This window comes from Chanodichthys erythropterus, chromosome 18 (assembly GCF_024489055.1).
Source record: "Chanodichthys erythropterus isolate Z2021 chromosome 18, ASM2448905v1, whole genome shotgun sequence".
Taxonomy (NCBI): Eukaryota; Metazoa; Chordata; class Actinopteri; order Cypriniformes; family Xenocyprididae; genus Chanodichthys; species Chanodichthys erythropterus.
This window is the reverse complement of record NC_090238.1, coordinates 20,728,136-20,748,566: the sequence shown is the minus strand read 5'-3', so window position 1 is coordinate 20,748,566 and position 20,431 is coordinate 20,728,136. Positions and strand designations below refer to the sequence as shown.

At 37.6% G+C, this 20,431-nt stretch overlaps 1 protein-coding gene across 2 annotated transcripts; it reads left to right on the top strand.

Annotated features, from left to right (window-relative positions):
- The first annotated feature begins 1,268 nt into the window (after positions 1–1,268).
- Positions 1,269–20,015, top strand: ptena (phosphatase and tensin homolog A). 2 transcript variants are annotated; one of them, XM_067366640.1, is made up of 10 exons: positions 1,270–2,003; positions 6,987–7,071; positions 7,261–7,305; positions 7,391–7,434; positions 10,126–10,364; positions 10,524–10,665; positions 11,342–11,410; positions 13,686–13,852; positions 14,247–14,570; positions 19,751–20,015. In XM_067366640.1, exons 1-10 carry the CDS (start codon positions 1,919–1,921, stop codon positions 19,934–19,936), a joined length of 1,386 nt encoding a protein of 461 aa, XP_067222741.1. In that variant the 5' UTR covers positions 1,270–1,918; the 3' UTR covers positions 19,937–20,015. The 2 variants fall into 2 exon arrangements, with proteins under 2 accessions (XP_067222744.1, XP_067222741.1); XM_067366643.1 differs by lacking the exon at positions 11,342–11,410 and having other exon boundaries at positions 1,269–2,003.
- Positions 20,016–20,431: the final 416 nt, after the last annotated feature.

Below are 20,431 nucleotides of genomic sequence, written 5' to 3'. Positions count from 1 at the left end.
TTAAATTCATAAGGTCTTTAACGTGTTAATCAAATTACAGAATTTATTCCTTTATTCTTCAAGATTCTCAGATATTGCTTAGCTTTTTTTTTGTTTTTTTTGTGAAAGCACATTCTTCTGTTCCTGTTAAACATCAAGTGTGGTTCTTGTGTTTATGGCCTACAATATTACTGTGTCAATGCTTTAACCAGCTCTTATGGCTTGACCCTATGTGCCTAAAAAAAATCTCCATCAGAAATAAATAGTTAAAAGGAAAGTGTTTTGCCACCTCCCTCAGGTTATTTTTTGCTATCTATAAATATATTAATACATTCACTATATTACTAGAAGTTTAATATTAGAAGTATATAGGTCAAAACACACCCAAAACAACAGAGGTTTAATCTTAAATATAATTTTCAAGGTATCAAATGCATGAACTGGCATACAGCAATCAAAAGTTTATAAGTTATGCTTGCATTTCAGAAAATGCTGCTGAAGATGTTTAATGGGGTAGTTTTTTGGTTGCAAGTTGGCCTGCTAACTCTAATGCACCAGGGGTATTATAGATGCAGGAAACCCCACCCAGGCTCTCTGTCAACCCAGGTTATAAAAAGCTAGATCTTCTCAATAACAATTTTTATTAACTTAGAACCATTAACATCATACATTATGTTGCTTAACAGCATATAATAAACAATTCTAGTAACAATTGATCAATAATCATTAGTTCAGTGGTTCTGCTATGGGGCCTCAGCAAATTTCCAAGGGGCCTCAAGATCACTAAAATGTCCTTTTAATAAATTAATTTTAAAAGTGTGACTTCTAGACCAGGAAAAGTCATGTAAATCTTCTCCATGGGGCCCCTGGAGTACTTTCAGAGGCCCTCAACCCCCACAGACTCCGCTGTAAAAATCATCCACGAAAATATAGGTTACTCACACTATTGGATGTATGTGGGGGTGAGACCAGCGCTCTGCAAGGAACGAAACAATGTGCCGACACCGTGCGTGCACGTGACCGTTCTGACAGGGAGAAGCACTGCATACATCCTCACATTCATATCTTTCCGCCCTTCAAAGTGAACGTCGCTCTATTACTATCGCGTTTTGGAAATCACCTTATTTTCCTTCCACACAGCGTGTGGTACATGTTTATTTTTTTCCTTGGCTGATATTTTTGCAAGCGACTTTAATAAAACACTAAACGGCACGCGTCCGCGCACTAGTTCTGCCGTTGGCGGTAGGATATGTTTTTTTCTCTGGTTAAACGTGCCGGGTCTACGTTCTTTTTTCCTCCGTGGGAAGCCATGATGGCAGTTTGAGAGCGGAGCTGCGGAGCACCCTGAGGAGAGATGAGTCCCGCCGATAAACCGCACATCTTCACGCTTCTACAACGGCTACCGTCGCATATCTAACACACAGTTCAGGTGGAGACTGTCAATTGTCATTTTTCACGGAACCAACTTGGCCATCCAGCGACGACGATGATCATTCGTTAGGAGGGTTTTGGGGAGGGGGGGGTTTAGCTGTGGTGGCTAGCGGGCGATGCTAGTCGGGGAAGGCTCGCAAGTGTGTTTTCTTCGCGCGGAGATGGAGAGGATTCGCTCCTCTCTCTGGACCTGATCACGGCGCGCGCGCCGGACACACAGACTTCTGTTTTATTGTTGTTGTCATTATATCGGATGCGTTCCGGCTTGACCGGGCCGCGGGATCGGAGGACCTTTTCAGCAGCTCGGAGGACTGAGCGATCAGGACCGGGAGAGTCGGGCCTGCTGCGCCGGAGCGGATAGAGGCCCGTCTGCGAGAGACCCACCGAGCCAGCCCGCGCGCACACATACACAGTCAAGGGTGAGAGAGGCACAGAACCATCCCGAACAAATATAACCCCCTTTCTAACAATAAACCGGAATAAAACTGAAGTGTTTTGAACTGCTGTCATGGCAATGACTGCAAAAATTAAAGAAATAGTCAGTCGGAATAAGAGGAGGTACCAGGAGGATGGCTTCGATTTGGACCTTACTTGTATCCTTAATCATATTTACTGTCTAAACTACTTTTTGTGTTATTATTTACATTTTGTGGTGTGTGTGGTATCTTGTGAACGTCAAGTTTTAGTGAGAATGATTTATTAGTATAGCTTCTTTTTAATGTATTTCTTTGTTTAATGTCTTATATGTTAGACAAATCCTTTTAAAAAGGCTTGATCATGACGCTCTTGTATTGTTTTAACCTCTCTTGTAGGATACCCATGATCAGATCTCTTCTTTGACAGCTACATGGCTGTGATGGCAGACAGTCTCTTTCCAGATTGCCAATATTACATACAGTATAGGATGCTCTATTATTTTGTTGAATAGTAGTGTGTTTTGCTATTTGACAGGTCCTATATGTGCTTGGCACAACAATGACAACAGTTTGCTGTAGAGATTGCACAAATCAGTGTGTATTGACAAATCTGTGATTTCTTCTACTGGCTAATGACAGTACTATTGATCATGTAAAGACATGAAAGGTCTATTCAGTGAACATAATGCAGTGTGGAGGGTGTTCTAACCTTGTTATTCTTGGCCATATTTGAATCAGTTGATTTCCAAACACACTTGTGGAGAGAAGTTTGGTTACCCGGGACTCCATGGAAGGCCCGACTTGGTTCATTTTACAAGAAAATGTCACATCTTTAGCCTTTCAAAAAGGTAATTACTCAATCATTTGTTCAAGTCGGCAATGGAACACGCTTCGTCATTAAGTCCAAATGCTGTGGGCGATGATAAATGACAATCATAATTCTGATGACTAAAACATTTTATTTATTATTTAGTGGTTGACCGATATCGGCCATTAAAAAACCCATGATTAGAGAGCACTTAAAATTGACAAAGCTATCAGTTCTATAAGGAACTGATAAAACTGAACTGAGTCTCAATGTCCAGATATCTACCTGATTAATCAGCTTGGCCTAAATGTTTATCTTTTATCAATCCACAACAAAATGGAAGCAATATTTTATTTTCCAATGCATTTATATGGACAATAAAACAGAAGGTGGAAATTCCCTTTTGGTTGTGAACTCATCATGGCTGTTAAAAGAATTATGACAGATCTCCATTTGCTTTCAGCATTTAGACCTCTTCCTCATTTTCATCTGGTTGATATCAGGCAGCCTTTTGTTTGACCAATTTGGCCCCTGTGTGCAAGCACCTTTGGTGCAGGAGAATTAAAGTGTGAGGTCCTAACTTTCACGATTTGCACAGAGAAGCAGATGTGATTGTTCTCGTGCAGTTTTTGTGCAGAAAGCGGTTGGAGTTAACTGCCGCTAAGTCTTGTAGATTTGAGGAAGTGTGGCAGGTCAGGTGTTTGACAGTAAATGGTCTTCTGTCGTTTTAGAATGGAACAAGATTTTAAGTATAAGAGTCGCCTATCTATCAGATCCATAAATGAGGTTGAAATATAACTATCAAGAATTCCAGCTTGTCATTATTAAACTATGTGATGGTCTTGGTTGTCCAGCATAGGCTTTTCATTACTGCAGTAAATCTCACCTCTGATTCTGAAAAGCTACACCACTGGAGTACTGAGCATGCTGGGAAAGGTCAAATGTCATACAAGCTGTCTGAGCTGCAGAGTTTAACGCATTAGTCTGCTCATCAGAGACGTTAAATTTGTGTTCTAAATTGCTGATTTAAAAAGTCACAGCGTCACTTCTTTTGACTTTGCTTTCAGAGATTTCTTTTTTTCATCTGTGTGTGGTTGAAGTGTCGTGTCAGAATTCTTGCATGCTGCTATGTTCAGAAAGGGTGGGGATGGTGTTTTAGTATTCTGGGTGTAAATGGTTTACATGTCAAAACCACTAGTTATATCGGTGTGACTGTACTTGGCTGACATTGAGATATTGCTTAGCAGCTGATGAGGGAGAAGGATGCGATGCAGATGCCTTGTTCTTCTGTCTGTGGTCTGCTACGCATTACTTACATGTGATGAACATGCCTTGATGGATGTTTCATTCACAGTGATGTTCCATCTTTACTTTTCATAAATATGTATATTTGTGTGTGTATTGCATTGGTTGATATTGGATATTTAAATGTTTATTTTTTTGCATTTGAAATGATTGATGGTATACATTAGATACATGTCAGCTATTGATTGGTCATTGGGCATAAAATTAAAATAATAATCAGTGCATCATTTTGCCCAGTGACATGAAGCTGTGAATTCCGCATTTTTTCAGAAGTGTTGTCAAGGCTTGTGAAACATGGGCATCTGCTGTAGTTACTGATTTGACAGAATCAGGTTGTTTGCAAGAAGTTTGATTACTGGTTTTGTTTTCAGAGGGGCGTAAATTCTCACAACTTTGCTTTGAGAGTCCTTGTATTCGCCATCTGTCTTATTCTTAAGTGCGATTACCTTAAAAACATGACATTTTCCCTTCCACGTACACATTCAGTACAATGCAGTGCAAATTCAGCCACCTTTCTCTCTTTTTTCGGGTCTATTATGATTTGTCCTGTCTGTGTTGGTTGTGAACATTAGCTATTTTAGTGCTTTAGATTTATTTAACATTAGTTATGATATATGAGTCGCTAACCGTTTTAAAGGAATTGGGCTAAAAATAAGCATGACTCATCCAATTATAAAGCTTTTGGCTTTCTATTCTGACAGTGTACGACAGGAAACAAGCAGAACCGAGAAGCCCTGCTTCTCTCCCTATTTCTCAACCGTGTTGAGGTGTGAACCTCCCCCGGAGTCTGCACACATCATGGGAGCGAGAGCACAAGTAAAAATGCCTGCAGATGCACAGTGAGCAAGGGAAGTGAGAAACGAAAGAATGGACATGAACGAAGCCCTGTAAGGAGACTGCATTGTCTTGTCGTGTCCAAAAACACAACAAACAAAAAAGAGCTGCGTGATTAAGTATCGACTTGCATTTGAGCTAGGGCTGCATGATTGACAAAAATCATAGTTGTCGATTATCCCCTTGAAATTGTATTTGCGGTTATTAATTCCGATTATCACAATTGACATTAAAGGTGCCCTAGAACGTCTTTTTAAAAAATGTAATACAAGTCTAAGGTGTCCCCTGAATGTGCCTGTGAAGTTTCAGCTCAAAATTACCCCATAGATTTTTTTTTTTTTTAATTCATTTTTTTAACTGCCTGTTTTGGGGCATCATTAACTATGCACCGATATATAGGTTGCGGCCCCTTTAAATCTCGTGCTCCCCCACCCTGGAGCTCACGCTTGCCTTAAACAGCATAAACACCCCAAAACAGCAAAACACACGTTTTTTTCCACCCCTGGAAGTCAGCCGACATTGGCTTAATGTAGCACCATCTTGTATATGTTACATATTACCACGCTTGTTTGTACAGTTTTAACCACTTCCCTTTTTTTTTCTGTGCTTCTAATATGTAAAGCTGCTTTGAAACAATTACCAATTGTAAAAGCGCTATATAAATAAATTTGATTTGATGATTTGATTTGAAACACAGTTCACACAACCTAATATAACCCTCAAAATGGATCTTTACAAAGTGTTTGTCATGCAACATGTCTAATCGCGCAAGTATTGTATTTGAATTTTTACATTTGATTCTGAATGAGTTTGAGGCTATGCTCTGTGGCTAACGGCTAATGCTACACTTTAGAGAGATTTATAAAGAATGAAGTTGTGTTTATGAATTATACAGACTGCAAGTGTTTAATAATGAAAATAGTGACGACTCTTGTCTCCGTGAATACAGTAAGAAACGCTGGTAACTTTAACCACATTTAACAGTACATTAGCAACATGCTAACGAAACATTTAGAAAGACAATTTACAAATATGACTAAAAATATCATGTTATCATGGATCATGTCAGTTATTATTGCTCCAACTGCCATTTTTCGCTATTCTTGCTTGCTTACCTGGTCTGATGATTCAGCTGTGCACAGATCCAGACGTTCTGCCCTTGTTTAATGGCTAGAACATGAGCTGGCATATGCAAATATTGGGGGCGTACATATTAATGATCCGGACTGTTACGTAACAGTCAGTGTTATGTTGAGATTCGCCCGGTCTTTAAACAAATGAGATTTGTATAAGGAGGCGGAAACAATGGAGTTTGAAACTCAGTGTATGTCTTTTCCATGTACTGAACTCTTGTTATTTAACTATGCCAATATAAATTCAATATTTAATTCTAGGGCACCTTTAAATGGTGTTTTGAATAGCTTTATACCATTGTTTGAAGTGTCTGCATGCCATATTTTTATATAAAAATAAACAAGCTGGAAACACTCTTCCTGTAAAACTTTTATTGCTTTTCTACAGCATTAAGCCTCAAATAAAAGTAAAAATATGCATGGTATTAGATTGTTATACTAAAATTAAAACAATGGAAAAAACCCTTAAGATAACCTGTAATAATAAAAAACTCATCTTAAGCATGAAGAATAATGTAAGTGGACATTTTTTTGTGGAATTGTAATCACGATCAGAAATTTGATTAATTGTGCAGCCCTAATTTGAGTGCAGTGGCTGCTTGTTCACCTTTGACCTGGTTGGTCTAGGTCAGGGTTGTGAAACTGTTTGACCTGTTTTGTGTAGGTGGAAAGAGTAGACACTCCTGCGCCTACAGTCTGACGCTTTGCTAAAAGGTCAACTTCTAATGATGGTGAGAGTGACATTTACATTATACAGACAGCTGAGCTTTTGTATCACAGGTTTTGCTTTTGTTTTCTCCTTGTTGGTTTTGAAGTCTTTGGTAAGGTACAGGCCATGGGAACATTGCTGATTTACAGCAGTTTTACCAGACATGTAATGACACTCTGGGGAATCTGTCCAAATAAGCAATACTATTGTTTATTTATGTTACTGCATGTATGTATTGACATTTTTAATGTTCATGTTGTTTTGCTTGTGGTCGCTTGTGGATGAATTATTCTTTGTGAGTGAGTTGAACTTCAGACTTATGAAGTGTTGTGCAGTCTGTATGTCCTTATTTTTCTTAACACGCATATCAGATATATATCCCAACATTATTGCTATGGGCTTTCCCGCTGAGAGGTTGGAGGGAGTCTATCGCAATAACATCGATGATGTTGTTAGGTAAGTCTAATTGGAGACATAATTTGAAACTTTTTTTTCTTTTGTCTTACTGTATATTTGACTAATCAAGTGTTTTTATAAGTTAGAATTAAACACTATCTAACCTCCTAAATTGTTTTATCTGATTGCTTTTTGGAAAAAAAAAAGTGACTTTCAGTCTTTCTCATATGGTGATGTTTTTCCTTCCAGATTTCTTGACTCGAAGCATAAGAACCATTATAAAATTTATAACCTGTAAGTATTTAGTTATATTTGAAGAAGTTAAGGATAAGTGTTTATTGTAAAGAAATTGAGTAAACTTTTGTGCTTTTCTTACCAGATGTGCTGAACGACACTACGACGCATCCAAATTCAACTGTAGGGGTGAGTACATCTACTTCCATTTCACAATATTAAAGTTTTAAGTGATTTTGTGTGTGTGTGTGTGTGTGTGTGTGTGTGTGTGTGTGTGTGTGTGTGTGTGTGTGTGTGTGTGTGTGTGTGTGTGTGTGAAATGTGTTGACAGTACTTGCCCATAATACCTCTTTTTACTATACGTAAATAGAAGACAAATGGAAGTGATTGAGTTTGATTTTAAGGCTAGAATACGCTACACAGCTTTCGTCATAGTCATATATGACAGCCACAGATTTGATTATGATACAGAACTTCAGAAAGAGATGAGGGGCAGCACATGATAACATCTAAACCAATGTTTCTCAACTGATGGGTCATGACCCAAAAGTGGGTCGCAGAGTCTGCAGTCAAAGAAACGACAACAAACGTAATTCTGTGTTTTGTTTTGTTTTCTTCTGATGCAAGACGTTTATTTTGAAAGATATGCGTGAAAGCTGTTGACACTTCTGTCAGAGATGCAGTTTAAGTAAAGAGTGCCTGAGAAAAACGTGTTGTCCTGATTCAGTATCTGCTGTCAAATGAAATGTTGTCAGTGTCATTATTCTAACGTTGTTTTTGTAACTTGTTGCTTCTCACCTAAGAAAAACAAACCTTCCTGTCCTGTCAGTACTGTGATTATAGCACACACTCTTCAATTGCACGTGCAAATGTGGCAGCGTGTGCTGTATATCACTTCATTATAAACAAAGAGCAAAAGAAATTACAATGCAACGTTGTAATATTGTCAATTAGTAAGTCATGAAATTACCAAAAAGTACCAATAAATTATGTAACTGGTATGTTGTGTGTTGGCTGGGAAGAATTTGCATACAGGTATGATATTTCCATATTTCCAACAGTTCATGTTGGTATTTGTGTGTTTATCATGGTAACTGTAGTTTCCATAACCCCAAAATGCCACTTTTTTTTTTCTTTTTCAGTTCTGTTATTTTGTAACATTTTTAAATGACTCATTGCTCATACCAAATCAGTCATTAGGAAGTCATCAGGCAGCTTTGGTTGCTAGTAATGATAGTTTTGTGGGCTGTGCTGATCACATGCAGTGACCTGTGACAAGCAAGCCAACACTTGGTGTCATGTGTTTTTGAAACCTGAAATATTGAAAATGAGTTTGCATTTTTATTATCATTATAAATGTATTGAATTTCATTAGCTATTCTTCTGTTTGTTTTAAACAGAAAGCAACTCTTTTGATGTCTGTTTTATAGGACTGGGTAAAAAAAAATATTGATTTGATTTGAATCGATTCTCATTTTTATGAATTGATATAAATTCTGAAATCAATAATCATGTGACCATAAAGTCATTAGTCAGCTAGAAATTTTTTTTGTTTTGTTTTTATCACAGCCACTATTTAAATTTTTATATTTCAAAAAATGATTTGTAGTAAAAACATAATTATCTAATTATAAAGTTAGTATTATAACTTTATTATTATAAAAACGTTCTTTGTGTAATTTAAAGGGTTAGTTCACCCAAAAATGAAAATTCTGTCATTTATTACTTACCCTCATGTCGTTCCACACCTGTAAGACTTTCATTAAACTATGGAACACAAATTAAGACATTTTAGTTGAAATCCGATGGCTCCGTGAGGCCTTAATAGGGAGCAATGACACTTCCTCTCTCAAGATCCATAAAGGTACTAAAAACATATTTAAATCGGTTCATGTGAGTACAGTGGTTCAATATTAATATTATAAAGCGACAAGAATATTTTTGGTGCGCCAAAAAACAAACAAAATAATGACTTATTTAGTGATGGCCAATTTCAAAACACTGCTTCAGGAAGCATCGGAGCACAAATTAATCAGTATATCAAATCATGATTCGGATAGCGTGTCAAACTGCCAATGGCTGAAATCACGTGACTTTGGTGCTCCGATCTGCGGATTCGACACATGGATTCATTAATGATCTGATGCTTCCTGAAGCATTGTTTTGAAATCGGCCATCACTCAATAAGTCATTATTTTTATTTTTATTTTTATTGGTGCACCAAAAATATTCTCATGCCCTTTATAATATTAATATTGAGCCACTGTACTCACATGAACCGATTTAAATATGTTTTTAGTACCTTTATGGATCTTGACAGAGGAAGTGTCATTGCTCCCTATGAAGGCCTCATGGAGCCATCGGATTTCAACTAAAATATCTTAATTTGTGTTCTGAAGATGAACGAAGGTCTTACGGGTGTGGAACAGCATGAGGGTAAGTAATAAATGACAGAATTTTCATTTTTGGGTGAACTATCCCTTTAACTGTACAAAACAGTTCATTTTAGCTTTCAATATTATAGTAATGTAGTACCAAATGACTCCCTGTATAGTTTATAGCATTAGTTGAGATTTTTTTTTCCTTGCTTCTGCCTTTCATCTCCTCCAACATGATTTTGTGCTGCAGTAGTAGCAATACGCTGGTCTACTACTGTGTTTGAGTGTCAACCAGATAGTTACTGGCCCTGGATTTACCATATTATCTCATGTTTATTATTAACATGATATCAATACTGAGATACTGCGACACCTCTATTACTGACACGTTTTTGCACTTCTTGTGTGAAGTTTGTGATTTTAACCCAGCATTTTCATTCCTGTCCTCTTCTGAAGGACTATAAATGTGATTCTGGAATCTGAAATCTTTTTGTGTCTTCAGTGGCACAATATCCCTTCGAGGACCACAACCCGCCACAGTTGGAGTTAATTAAGCCCTTCTGCGAGGATCTCGACCAGTGGCTCTCTGAGGACGAGAACCACGTGGCGGCCATCCACTGCAAGGCAGGCAAAGGTCGCACCGGGGTCATGATATGCGCCTACCTGTTGCATCGTAGGAAGTTCTCAGAGGCACAAGAGGCACTGGACTTTTATGGGGAAGTCAGGACCAGGGATAAAAAGGTACAATGCTCTTTAGTTCTGCATTCTATTTTCACTCTGGAACTGCTGTTGCGTCGATGATGAGTTATCACAGCTAATTTTCATTTCCGGGTTTTAACAGATAAAAAAAAAAAACGTTTTTTCTGTTGACCTACTGAGCCTTTTTTTTTTCTTTTTCAGGGGGTGACCATTCCCAGCCAGCGCAGGTATGTGTATTACTACAGCTACCTGCTGAAGAACAAGCTGGAATATAAACCCGTTGCTCTCCTCTTCCATAAAATGGTTTTCCAGACTCTGCCCATGTTCAGTGGTGGCACATGCAGTAAGTCTTACTCTCCTTTAACCTTTTTGAAATGGTGTTGCAATTAAGCATTTTTGAACGCTGAGATGTTTTGAAAGAGTTTGATGTAACTGACGTTGGTTATGCTGTCATGGGTTGTGGTCGCACTCACAAGGAGCTGCTGCTGTTTGTCATTTTAACCCTGTACCACATCTATTGACTCTGTCTTTAACACTCTAACACTCATGGGTATGTTGTCTTTCTCTGTTCCTGTTTTCTTTTCTTTAAAAATTTCCACTGAGAACTCTGTTTCGACATATCAGCTCCTGCCACCCACCACAGTCTCACATATAATGACATCACAGATCGTGCCCTCTGTCCTCTCCTCCCCCTATTCATACATAGTGTGCTAGTTCATGTTTTGTTCACGTTCGTGGACTTGTGCGCCACAGCCAGGCTGAACGCCAACCCGAACTGCACCCTACATTACTGCTATTTTTGGGAAGTTCTTCAGTTTTTAAAAAATTGGAATTAAAAATGCAGAGTCAGTCTCAGAACTCCCATGATTCAGAGGTAGATTCCAGAGTTCCAGACCTGTGTGTGTGTGTGTGTAGAGATGGCTGTTTTGACAAGGCCAGTGTGGTGCAGCTGAGCTCTTGGTCAGGCTAATGGTGGTGTGTTTTTTTTTTTTTTTTTAACTTCCTTCTCTCTCTCTAAGGGGACAATACTGTTAAAAACAGGAGTGAGGTGAATCCCCAGGGCTTCAAGAAAGGCAGCTGGCACTGGGGTAAAACGGCATTACTTCACTACTACTATTAAGAGAAGCATCTTTAAATGCCAGACAGGCCCTGCCCTGTGCAGCATTCAGTACAGTTCAGTATAGCTTTTATTGCTCTAGTCTCTTTCAGGCAGGAGCCTAGAAACATAAAGTAAAGAGAAGTCAAATATTTGATCCTCTCTAAAAACCCATAGAGATGTACTCTTTACATCAAGAACAAAAGCAATAGCAATTTAACTATAATGATAGAATTATAAATTAATCAAGTTACTCTGAATAAATTTGTTGTGCATTAGGTGAGTGGTATGACCTAAAATTGGCATCATGTAGGAGTAATTTTATATATTACAGTAAAGAATTAAGTACTACGGGTGAATTAAATACTTTTAAAGAATCAAATTTATTGTAGTATAAAAAGTGTTAAAGATACTAATTAATTTAATATTATTATTATTATTATTATTATTATGTGAATTTACCATATTTATGCAGATTTACGTATGGCTTATACGTAATGATGTTCAAGGCACAGGGAAGGAGGTGGCAGGAACTGGAGAGAATGTTAAACATAACTTTAATCACAAAATAAACATCAAAAGTGAAGCGGTAGCCCCTCACGGATGCATATAAACACAAAACACCAACATAAATGTCCTAGGCCTGGTCCTCCCTCGTTTTGCACTGTCGTCGCCCCTCTGTGAGACTGTTTAGCTCTCGCGCCACTCTCCTCGCTCCGTACCCGAGGCTCTCGGCCTCACCCTGCTTGCCACAGCCTTAAACAATTCTGAATAAAACAGCAAAATGTTACTTATTTTCTTATGCTTTTATTTCATGCATGGATTGCTAATGTCATGCCTAATGTTTTTATGCAAACAACGTTCAAATTGAAGGCTATGAAAACAAATATAGTTAATGTAACCATGTAGGCTGTACTATATATTACATGCAAAAAAAGATAAAATCAAATTACATACTAACATTGTATCAACAACTTTACAATTTAAAACCAAAATAATCCTTTTTAAAGCAGAAGTTAAATTTGCTAAATTAAAAAAAATAAAAATGGCACAGACTAGGCCTAAATGTAAGAGGAACACGCATTAGCTATGTTTCCATCAACCTGTTTTTATGCACATTTTTAAGTATTACATCAAAAGTGAATGATAAACATCAAATTTCAGAAAAAAAAAATCCCTTAATTCACAAACGTTTGTGCTGCTTCTGATTGTTTTTAGAGGGAAAAGCTGCCCATAACTGCTGGTCTAGGATCAGGTTTCTCCATAATATTAGCATATTGGTTTGGCAAGCAATCCGGTGTGTAAGGTTTCTATTTACAACATGTTTTGTATCATTGAGTAATGCTGCCAATCATAAAAGATATCATTTGATTTCTTGAACTCAATGGCCAATCAAGTGTTTAAGTTAGCACTAAACAAAAACTCTGGTGTTTTGATGGGCGAGTGGAATTTGAGTTCTCCACGCTCGCAAAATCCTTTCATTATAACAAAATAAATACAGTGTAGACATTATGTAAAAATGAAATTCATTGTGCAGTCAGTTTCGTTTATTATAACAGAACTTTGTGAGGTCGTGATGAACTAAGATGAGGGACAGTTTTTTAATGATTATAAAGGAAATGCATACAGTATGCGCTTGTAATATCAAACTAAAGTAGCTATATCCATATAAATCATATTGCTTTGTTCTATATAGTTTATAAAAAATATATATTAATATACCGCCCAGCCCTACATGTACTTTTTCTGGAATCTTTGAATAATAGAAAGTAAAAAAACAAAAAACAAAACATTTGATCAATTAAATGCATACTTTCTAAAAATAAATAAATAAATAAATAAATAAACTTTTTCTTCTTTTTTTTTAATGGTAGTGTATATAGGACATACTGTCATACTGCACACCTAGTGTACTTGATTGAAAGAAGAACCTCCCTGTGTTACATGCTGACTGTGCTGGGTGCATGCAGGGGTTGGGCGGCTGGTTATGTGGGGTTTGTTCTTGGATGCATATTCTCTCCCTTTGCATCAACCCCGTTCCTAATCACTGACATGTCTTGACTGATGATGTCAGAGCTGGGGGTGGAGTTATTTCACTCAGTGTGGGCTCCTTGATTATTAACACCTTTCTTTTTTCCTCTTTTCCTCAATACAATGTTTTTTTCTTGCCTTTTAATTTCTCTTAACCTTTTATTCGTTTCATTTATTGTATCCACCATTTGCTCTTCCCTTCCTCACTCTCCCCATCTCTCTGTTCTATCAAACAGACCCTCAGTTCGTTGTGTATCAGTTGAAGGTAAAGATCCACACGTCAAACCCTGCCCACACGCGGAGGGAAGACAAGCACATGATCTTTGAGTTCCCTCAGCCTCTTCCGGTTTGTGGCGACATCAAAGTGGAATTCTTCCACAAACAGAGCAAGATGATGAAGAAGGTAAGTTCTTGTGTAAGCTATGACCTGTGACCTCCTCTCAAAACCATAATCTCGTTGGTACATCATATCGCAGGATCTTGCCCTCGTTACCATGGCTGCAGAGAGACGTTGCCTTCTGGTGGTTTGTGGTTTTCCTATTGTTTGTCTTTGGTCTCTGCTTCAGCAGCTACTACGTGCTTTTACGTGTGTTCTGAATGTTTTCTTCCTCAATTTCTTTTTTTCCCTCCCAACAGAGCATTACTGTCCTGGGCTTGTTTGTGTTTCTGTGCTCTATATAAATGTGTTTATAAGTGCAGTTGTTGGAATGTGTATTTGTGTTTGTAAACACTTGCTATTTATGGCCATCCAATGCCCAAATGTAAACCTTTGCTTGTGTGCTTGTGTGCGTGCGCAGGATAAAATGTTCCATTTCTGGATAAACACGTTCTTCATCCCGGGTCCCGAAGAAGCTGGGGAGAAAGTGGAGAATGGGTCGGTGGTCAACGACGTGGACAGCCTCTCCTCTCAGAGCCAGAGCTCTCCGGCAGAGAGGGAGAGAGAGAAGGAGAGAGGAAACGCAGCGGGCGGACTTGAAAGAGAAAAGGGCGCAGAAAGGGGAGGAGAGCGAGCGGGAATTGCGGATGGAGATAAAGACTACTTGATTCTTACCTTAACGAAGAATGACTTGGATAAGGCCAATAAGGACAAAGCTAACCGATACTTCTCACCCAACTTCAAGGTGAGGAAACGCTGTTCAACGCTGAACAGTAGATCACTCAAATTAGCTTTATGGCCAAATACAATATGAACGCAAAGTTATAAAACTCAAAATACAGGAATCGGAGTCCCTCCAAAAAAAGGAATATATTAAAATATTGTCAATTTCACACTGAAACTCAAAGGTATTGCTTTAGGTTTCTGCCAAAATAAAGGCTTTAAGATTTTAACGAAATTGTGTGAAAGTGAAAACATTGTGACATATATCTAATATTCTAATAAAGTTAATAACTCTTTCTGCTGGCAGCAAAACTTTACTTAATTTGGAGATTGGAGACAAGATTGCTTGAATATTGCCGCAATATGAGACTGCAGCAGTGTGAGGTTTAAAATGTTTAAATCACAATTCAAAATATGATTTAATGTTTTCAACTAAATCGTGCAACTTCAGTAATTTTGTTTAAAATGATGTACACTTACAGTCATGTGTTATTTATCATCTTGGGTTTAGGGTGTTGATCACATGACTGGCCAAATATTATTCTTTATCTCAGTATTTTATCTTTTGTTAAGTGAATCATGGATGACTGCAAATTATATATACATACAAACACACCATACCATTCAAAGGTTTTGGGTCAGTAGAATTTTTATTCAGCAAGGACTCATTAAATTGATCAAAAGTAACAGTAAAGACATTATTTAATGTAGGGCTGCAACTGAGGATTATTTTGATAATCGATTAGTTAGCCTATTATTTCTTTGATTAACTTTTCATTTTTTTTTATTTTGACAAAACACACTATTCCACATCCTGCCCAATGCTGTCCTTCCAACAAATGTGCCAACTGCTATAAAAACAAAGAGTGAATATAGGCTTATCTATAATCTGTGCTGTATGCAAAAGAGAGATGTGCAGAAGAGCTATAAAGAAAAAGGACAGTTTAAATTCCTACATTAAAAATGAAGTTGATGATAAAGATAACGTAAAATAAAGACACAAACTCAGTGTTAAAGGTGCCGTAGAACATCTTTTTAAAATATGTAATATAAGTCTAAGGTGTCCCCTGAATGTGTCTGTGAAGTTTCAGCTCAAAATACCCCATAGATTTTTTTTTTATTATTAATTTTTTTAACTGCCTATTTTGGGGCATCATTAAATACGCCGATTCAGCGTGTGGCCCCTTTAAATTCTTGTGCTCTCCGCCCCCGGAGCTCGCGCTTGAACAGCATAAACAAAGTTCACACAGCTAATATAACCCTCAAACTGGATCTTTACAAAGTGTTCGTCATGCAGCATGTCTAATCGCGTAAGTATGGTATTTATTTGGATGTTTACATTTGATTCTGAATGAGTTTGATGGTGTTCCGTGGCTAACGGCTAATGCTACACTGTTGGAGAGATTTATAAAGAATGAAGTTGTTTATGAATTATACAGACTGCAAGTGTTTAAAAATGAAAATGGCGACGACTCTTGTCTCCGTGAATACAGTAAGAAACGATGGTAACTTTAACCACATTTAACAGTACATTAGCAACATGCTAACAAAACATTTAGAAAGACAAATTACAAATATCACTAAAAATGTTATCATGAATCATGTCAGTTATTATCGCTCCATCTGCCATTTTTGCTATTCTTGGTTGCTTACCTAGTCTGATGATTCTGCTGTGCACATCCAGACGTTTTGCCCTTGTGTAATGCCTTGAACATGGGCTGGAATATGCAAATATTGGGGTCATACATATTAATGATCCCGACTGTTACGTAACAGTCGGTATTATGTTGAGATTTGCCTGTTCTTCGGAGGTCTCTTAAACAAATGAGATTTATATAAGAAGGAAACAATGGAGTTTGAGACTCACTCTGTCATTTCCATGCACTGAACTCTTATTTAACTATGCCAAGATAAATTAAATTAATTCTAGGGCACCTTTAACAAATAGGAAGAGGAACACACACATTCACTCTGGACACAGTAAACTGATATTTCAATCCTGATATTTTCCCTCTCGAATCGATTTTGAGCTTAGTTTTATCAGCAGATTGTGCTCTAGGCTGGTTTTTAACCACACACTCAAATGCTCACGAAGAAGGCTGCTGGAGAGTACTATAGTGCATTCGGCTGAGTCATGTAAGTGGTTAAATACATTTGCACCTTGACTCAGAATGCTTTTATAACGTGAGATTAATGCAAACACCCTTGCAAATCACTTCAACCTTTTCAAACTTTGTGTGTGTAAAGGAACTGGAAGCAAGCAGAGTAACATTACATATGTTTCTAAAGCACGTAGTGCCATCTGCTATTAAAAACTAAGCTCAATCTTTTTGAGAGAGAATTGCAATACATTCAGAAAATTTCAGAATCTTTCCAGATTCATTGTACCACAAATCGATAATCGATGTATTGTACCAGCCCTAATAGAAATGCTTTATTCGGTGCTCTAATTTGATGTGACTAGTGAAAGTTTTCTGTGAATGGTTGGCATTTGCGTTTAAACGATAATGACATTCATTGGCTACGTTTACATACACCGATTTTCATTAATCTGAATTAATTGAATCCGATTTGCAGATCTGTTTACATGTACTCTAAACATTGTAATATGACTCAAATATATGTTTGTGTTTTATATACATTCCGATGAAAACTTTTGCGCGCACACTCTGCGTGTGTGACGTTGTATCAATCACACTTGCTGTTACCCGTGTTGTCAACACACGATGATCATGTATCGACGATAGCCAGAGATATTGTGAAAAGCATAAAATCTAGGCGATATTAAGAGGATTTGGTATTTCCAATTAATGTAGGCCTGTTACATTCTTCTAGTCTATTATAGCTATTAGGTTCAGCTTCTTTTATTATTAAATTAATATTATACGTGCTGTGAGGATAATAAAAATTTAGGCTATTAGCTATCTTTGAAAATGTTTTACCTTTTTTTAGGTTTATTAATGAATTATAGGCCTATAATTAAAATTATTAAAGGGTCATGAAACCCCCCTGTTTTACCCTGGTCGTTCACACCTCAAAGCTCAAAAAAGTCTGTTAAAATGGGCGTGTAAAGCTCTGGAAAAGTGGGAGTGTAGAGGGGGAGAAGAGGGGAGAGAACAACCAATGAAGCGCAGACATAGAACACACTCATTATACAGAATAATGAATATGAGCATGGAGAAAATGACAACAAACTCCCAAGCACAAGGGAGAAATGTGAAAGAATATTTAATAGGGCTAATAGGCTACTTTGATTACATTCACGAGCACAGCAGTCTCAAAATCAGTTTTTTGTCTATTAGAATAATCGTGTCGTCACGTTCAGATAGGCTACACCACTGTATCAGTGTCCAGTTTGCACATATATTTCATCAAGTCTTCTTCAAATTAATTATGTGTGCATAACTACAGCGTGCTAGTTAATGTTTGGTGCAAGAGAATGTGTGAAATAACTTTAAACACGGATACTTTATTCTGTATGAGCTATGTGCCACGTGGCTAGTGTTATTAAACTCATCGCGGAGCTCCACGCTGAAACCGATCATATGCACGCTCCACATGTATATCATAACAATCGTATTTTTCATGTGTTTGTATTCAAACGCCGCACTTTTGTGACATTGTGTTGTAGCACTGAGGAAACGAGCACCAACGATACTGTATGTCTCTGAATGACGAGACTGAGGCGAGAGAAGTGATACTTAGTCATGCATAATACCGCAATTATAATCTTATGCGTATTACAGCGCAGTGATTCAATTAAATGAGCTTTATGTCATGAATATATGTTGAGAATCACTCGAAACAGTCTACGTCAGCATGTTCGCCATGCCCATACTTGGGCCGAAAGTATACGATTACGTCAGATTTTGTGACATTGCTCCGACTCAGCTTTTCAAACTGGAAGACAGAAATCGCTCTGAAAAATGCAAAAATAACTATTTTTCACTTATGAAAAACATTAATGAGTACCTTTAGTGTTTTCAATGATGTCCAGCCTATACATATGTGTTAACATCTCATGACCCTTTAAGAGTGCTATAATTAAAAATAAGCTCCGTTTTACTTCATGCACCGACTTAAAAAAAAAAAAAAAAAAAAAAAACCCTGTTTAACATGAAATACTATTATTCTCATTTGTTTCACTAGCCTATATGTACTGCCACTAGAGAAATAATGGAATAAATTAAGACAGTTATATACCATTATCAGCATATCATGTTGAAATTCGTCTCTGAGAGAATATGCTCCGTTAATGCAGCGTCAGACAGCTCCATCACTTTTTATTTTCAATTTCTGTAGTGAATACTGACCGAGGTTGAGACTTTTTCACAGGCATAACTCTTAAGCAAAGTTTGTACGTTGCTTCTTGTGTGATATCCATTGGCTCCCCTTCTTGTTTTAAAACAGAAAGATTTCCAATATTATGATGAAGGGATACAGCTACGCCACTGCCTGTTGGCATACATCTTTACAACTAAAGATGTGAACGTGAACTTGCGCACTGCGTAATGCGTGTCAACATTGCAATGCGCTTTTGTCCCAGAGACTTCTGAATACGATTGAGAAAGTAGTCGGATTCAAGCGTTTACAGGGTCATTTTTTGCTGTAGGATTCGATTAGAGAAGGAATAAACCACCCCTTCCAATCCGATCGAAATTTCATTCGGATCGATTAAGTTGTTTACATGAACGTTTTTCAATCCGATTACAAATGGATTATTTGGGTGATTATTTGGGTAAACGTAGCTTTTGTCGGTGATTTTCATTATCGATTATTATTGATTGGTTGTTGCAGCCCTAATTTAATGTTATTACTATTTTAAAATACTGTGGACTCCTGAAAAAAAAAAATGTTTCTACAAAAATATTATGCAGCACAACTGTTTTCAGCCTTTATAATAAAAGTTGTTTCTTAGAGTAAATTGCTGCAGAAAATTCCATCACAGGAATAAAATGCATTTTAAAATATTAAAATAGAAAGTTTTTTTTAAAAATTGTAAACATTTTTACAATATTATTGACTGTATTTTTGATCCAATAAATGCAGCCTTGATGAGCATATGCGACTTCTTTCAACATCATCAAAAATGCTTACAGACCCAAACTTTTATACGGTAGTGTACATAAAAAGAAAATAAGTTGAATTGTACTCCAGAGGACTCTTATTTATTTTACCCTGTCTTTTGCCCCTCTCTCTCAGGTGAAGTTGTACTTTACCAAGACAGTGGAGGAGCCCTCAAACTCAGAAGCGAGCACTTCAACTTCTGTCACTCCGGATGTGAGTGATAATGAACCAGATCACTACCGGTATTCAGACACCACTGATTCCGACCCGGAAAACGAACCTTTTGATGAGGAACAGCACGCACAGATTACAAAAGTCTGAACACTTTTTGGCTTCTGCACACACACACACACACACACACACACACACACACACACACACACACACACACACAAATACATGCCGGACAAAAAGAAAAAACAACCAACACCAGTGAAATAAAAAAAAAAGGAGAAAACTTGAAAATAAACTGAAGAGAAAAGGACCCTTCCTCCCCACCCCTCCAACAGCTCGAGGACAGTCATGTCGAACGCCATTGATCATAATGAAGAAAATATCCTGACCAATACATTGTTTTACTTCATTTTGATTGATGAGTTTTGTGTGTGGATAACGACACCATTGCCTGAGGTGGGAGGGAGGGTCCTGTAGCTATTCTGTGTATATAAAATCCCTTTTTTGTGTCAAAGACGATTAAAAATCTAGGCAATCAGGCGAGGAGAGGGGAGGGGAGGGGAGGAGAGGTAGAGCAGACCACATATCTCTCCTTCTCCCTGTCTTCACCCAGGCCAGTGCTGCAATCACCCTCTCCCCCTC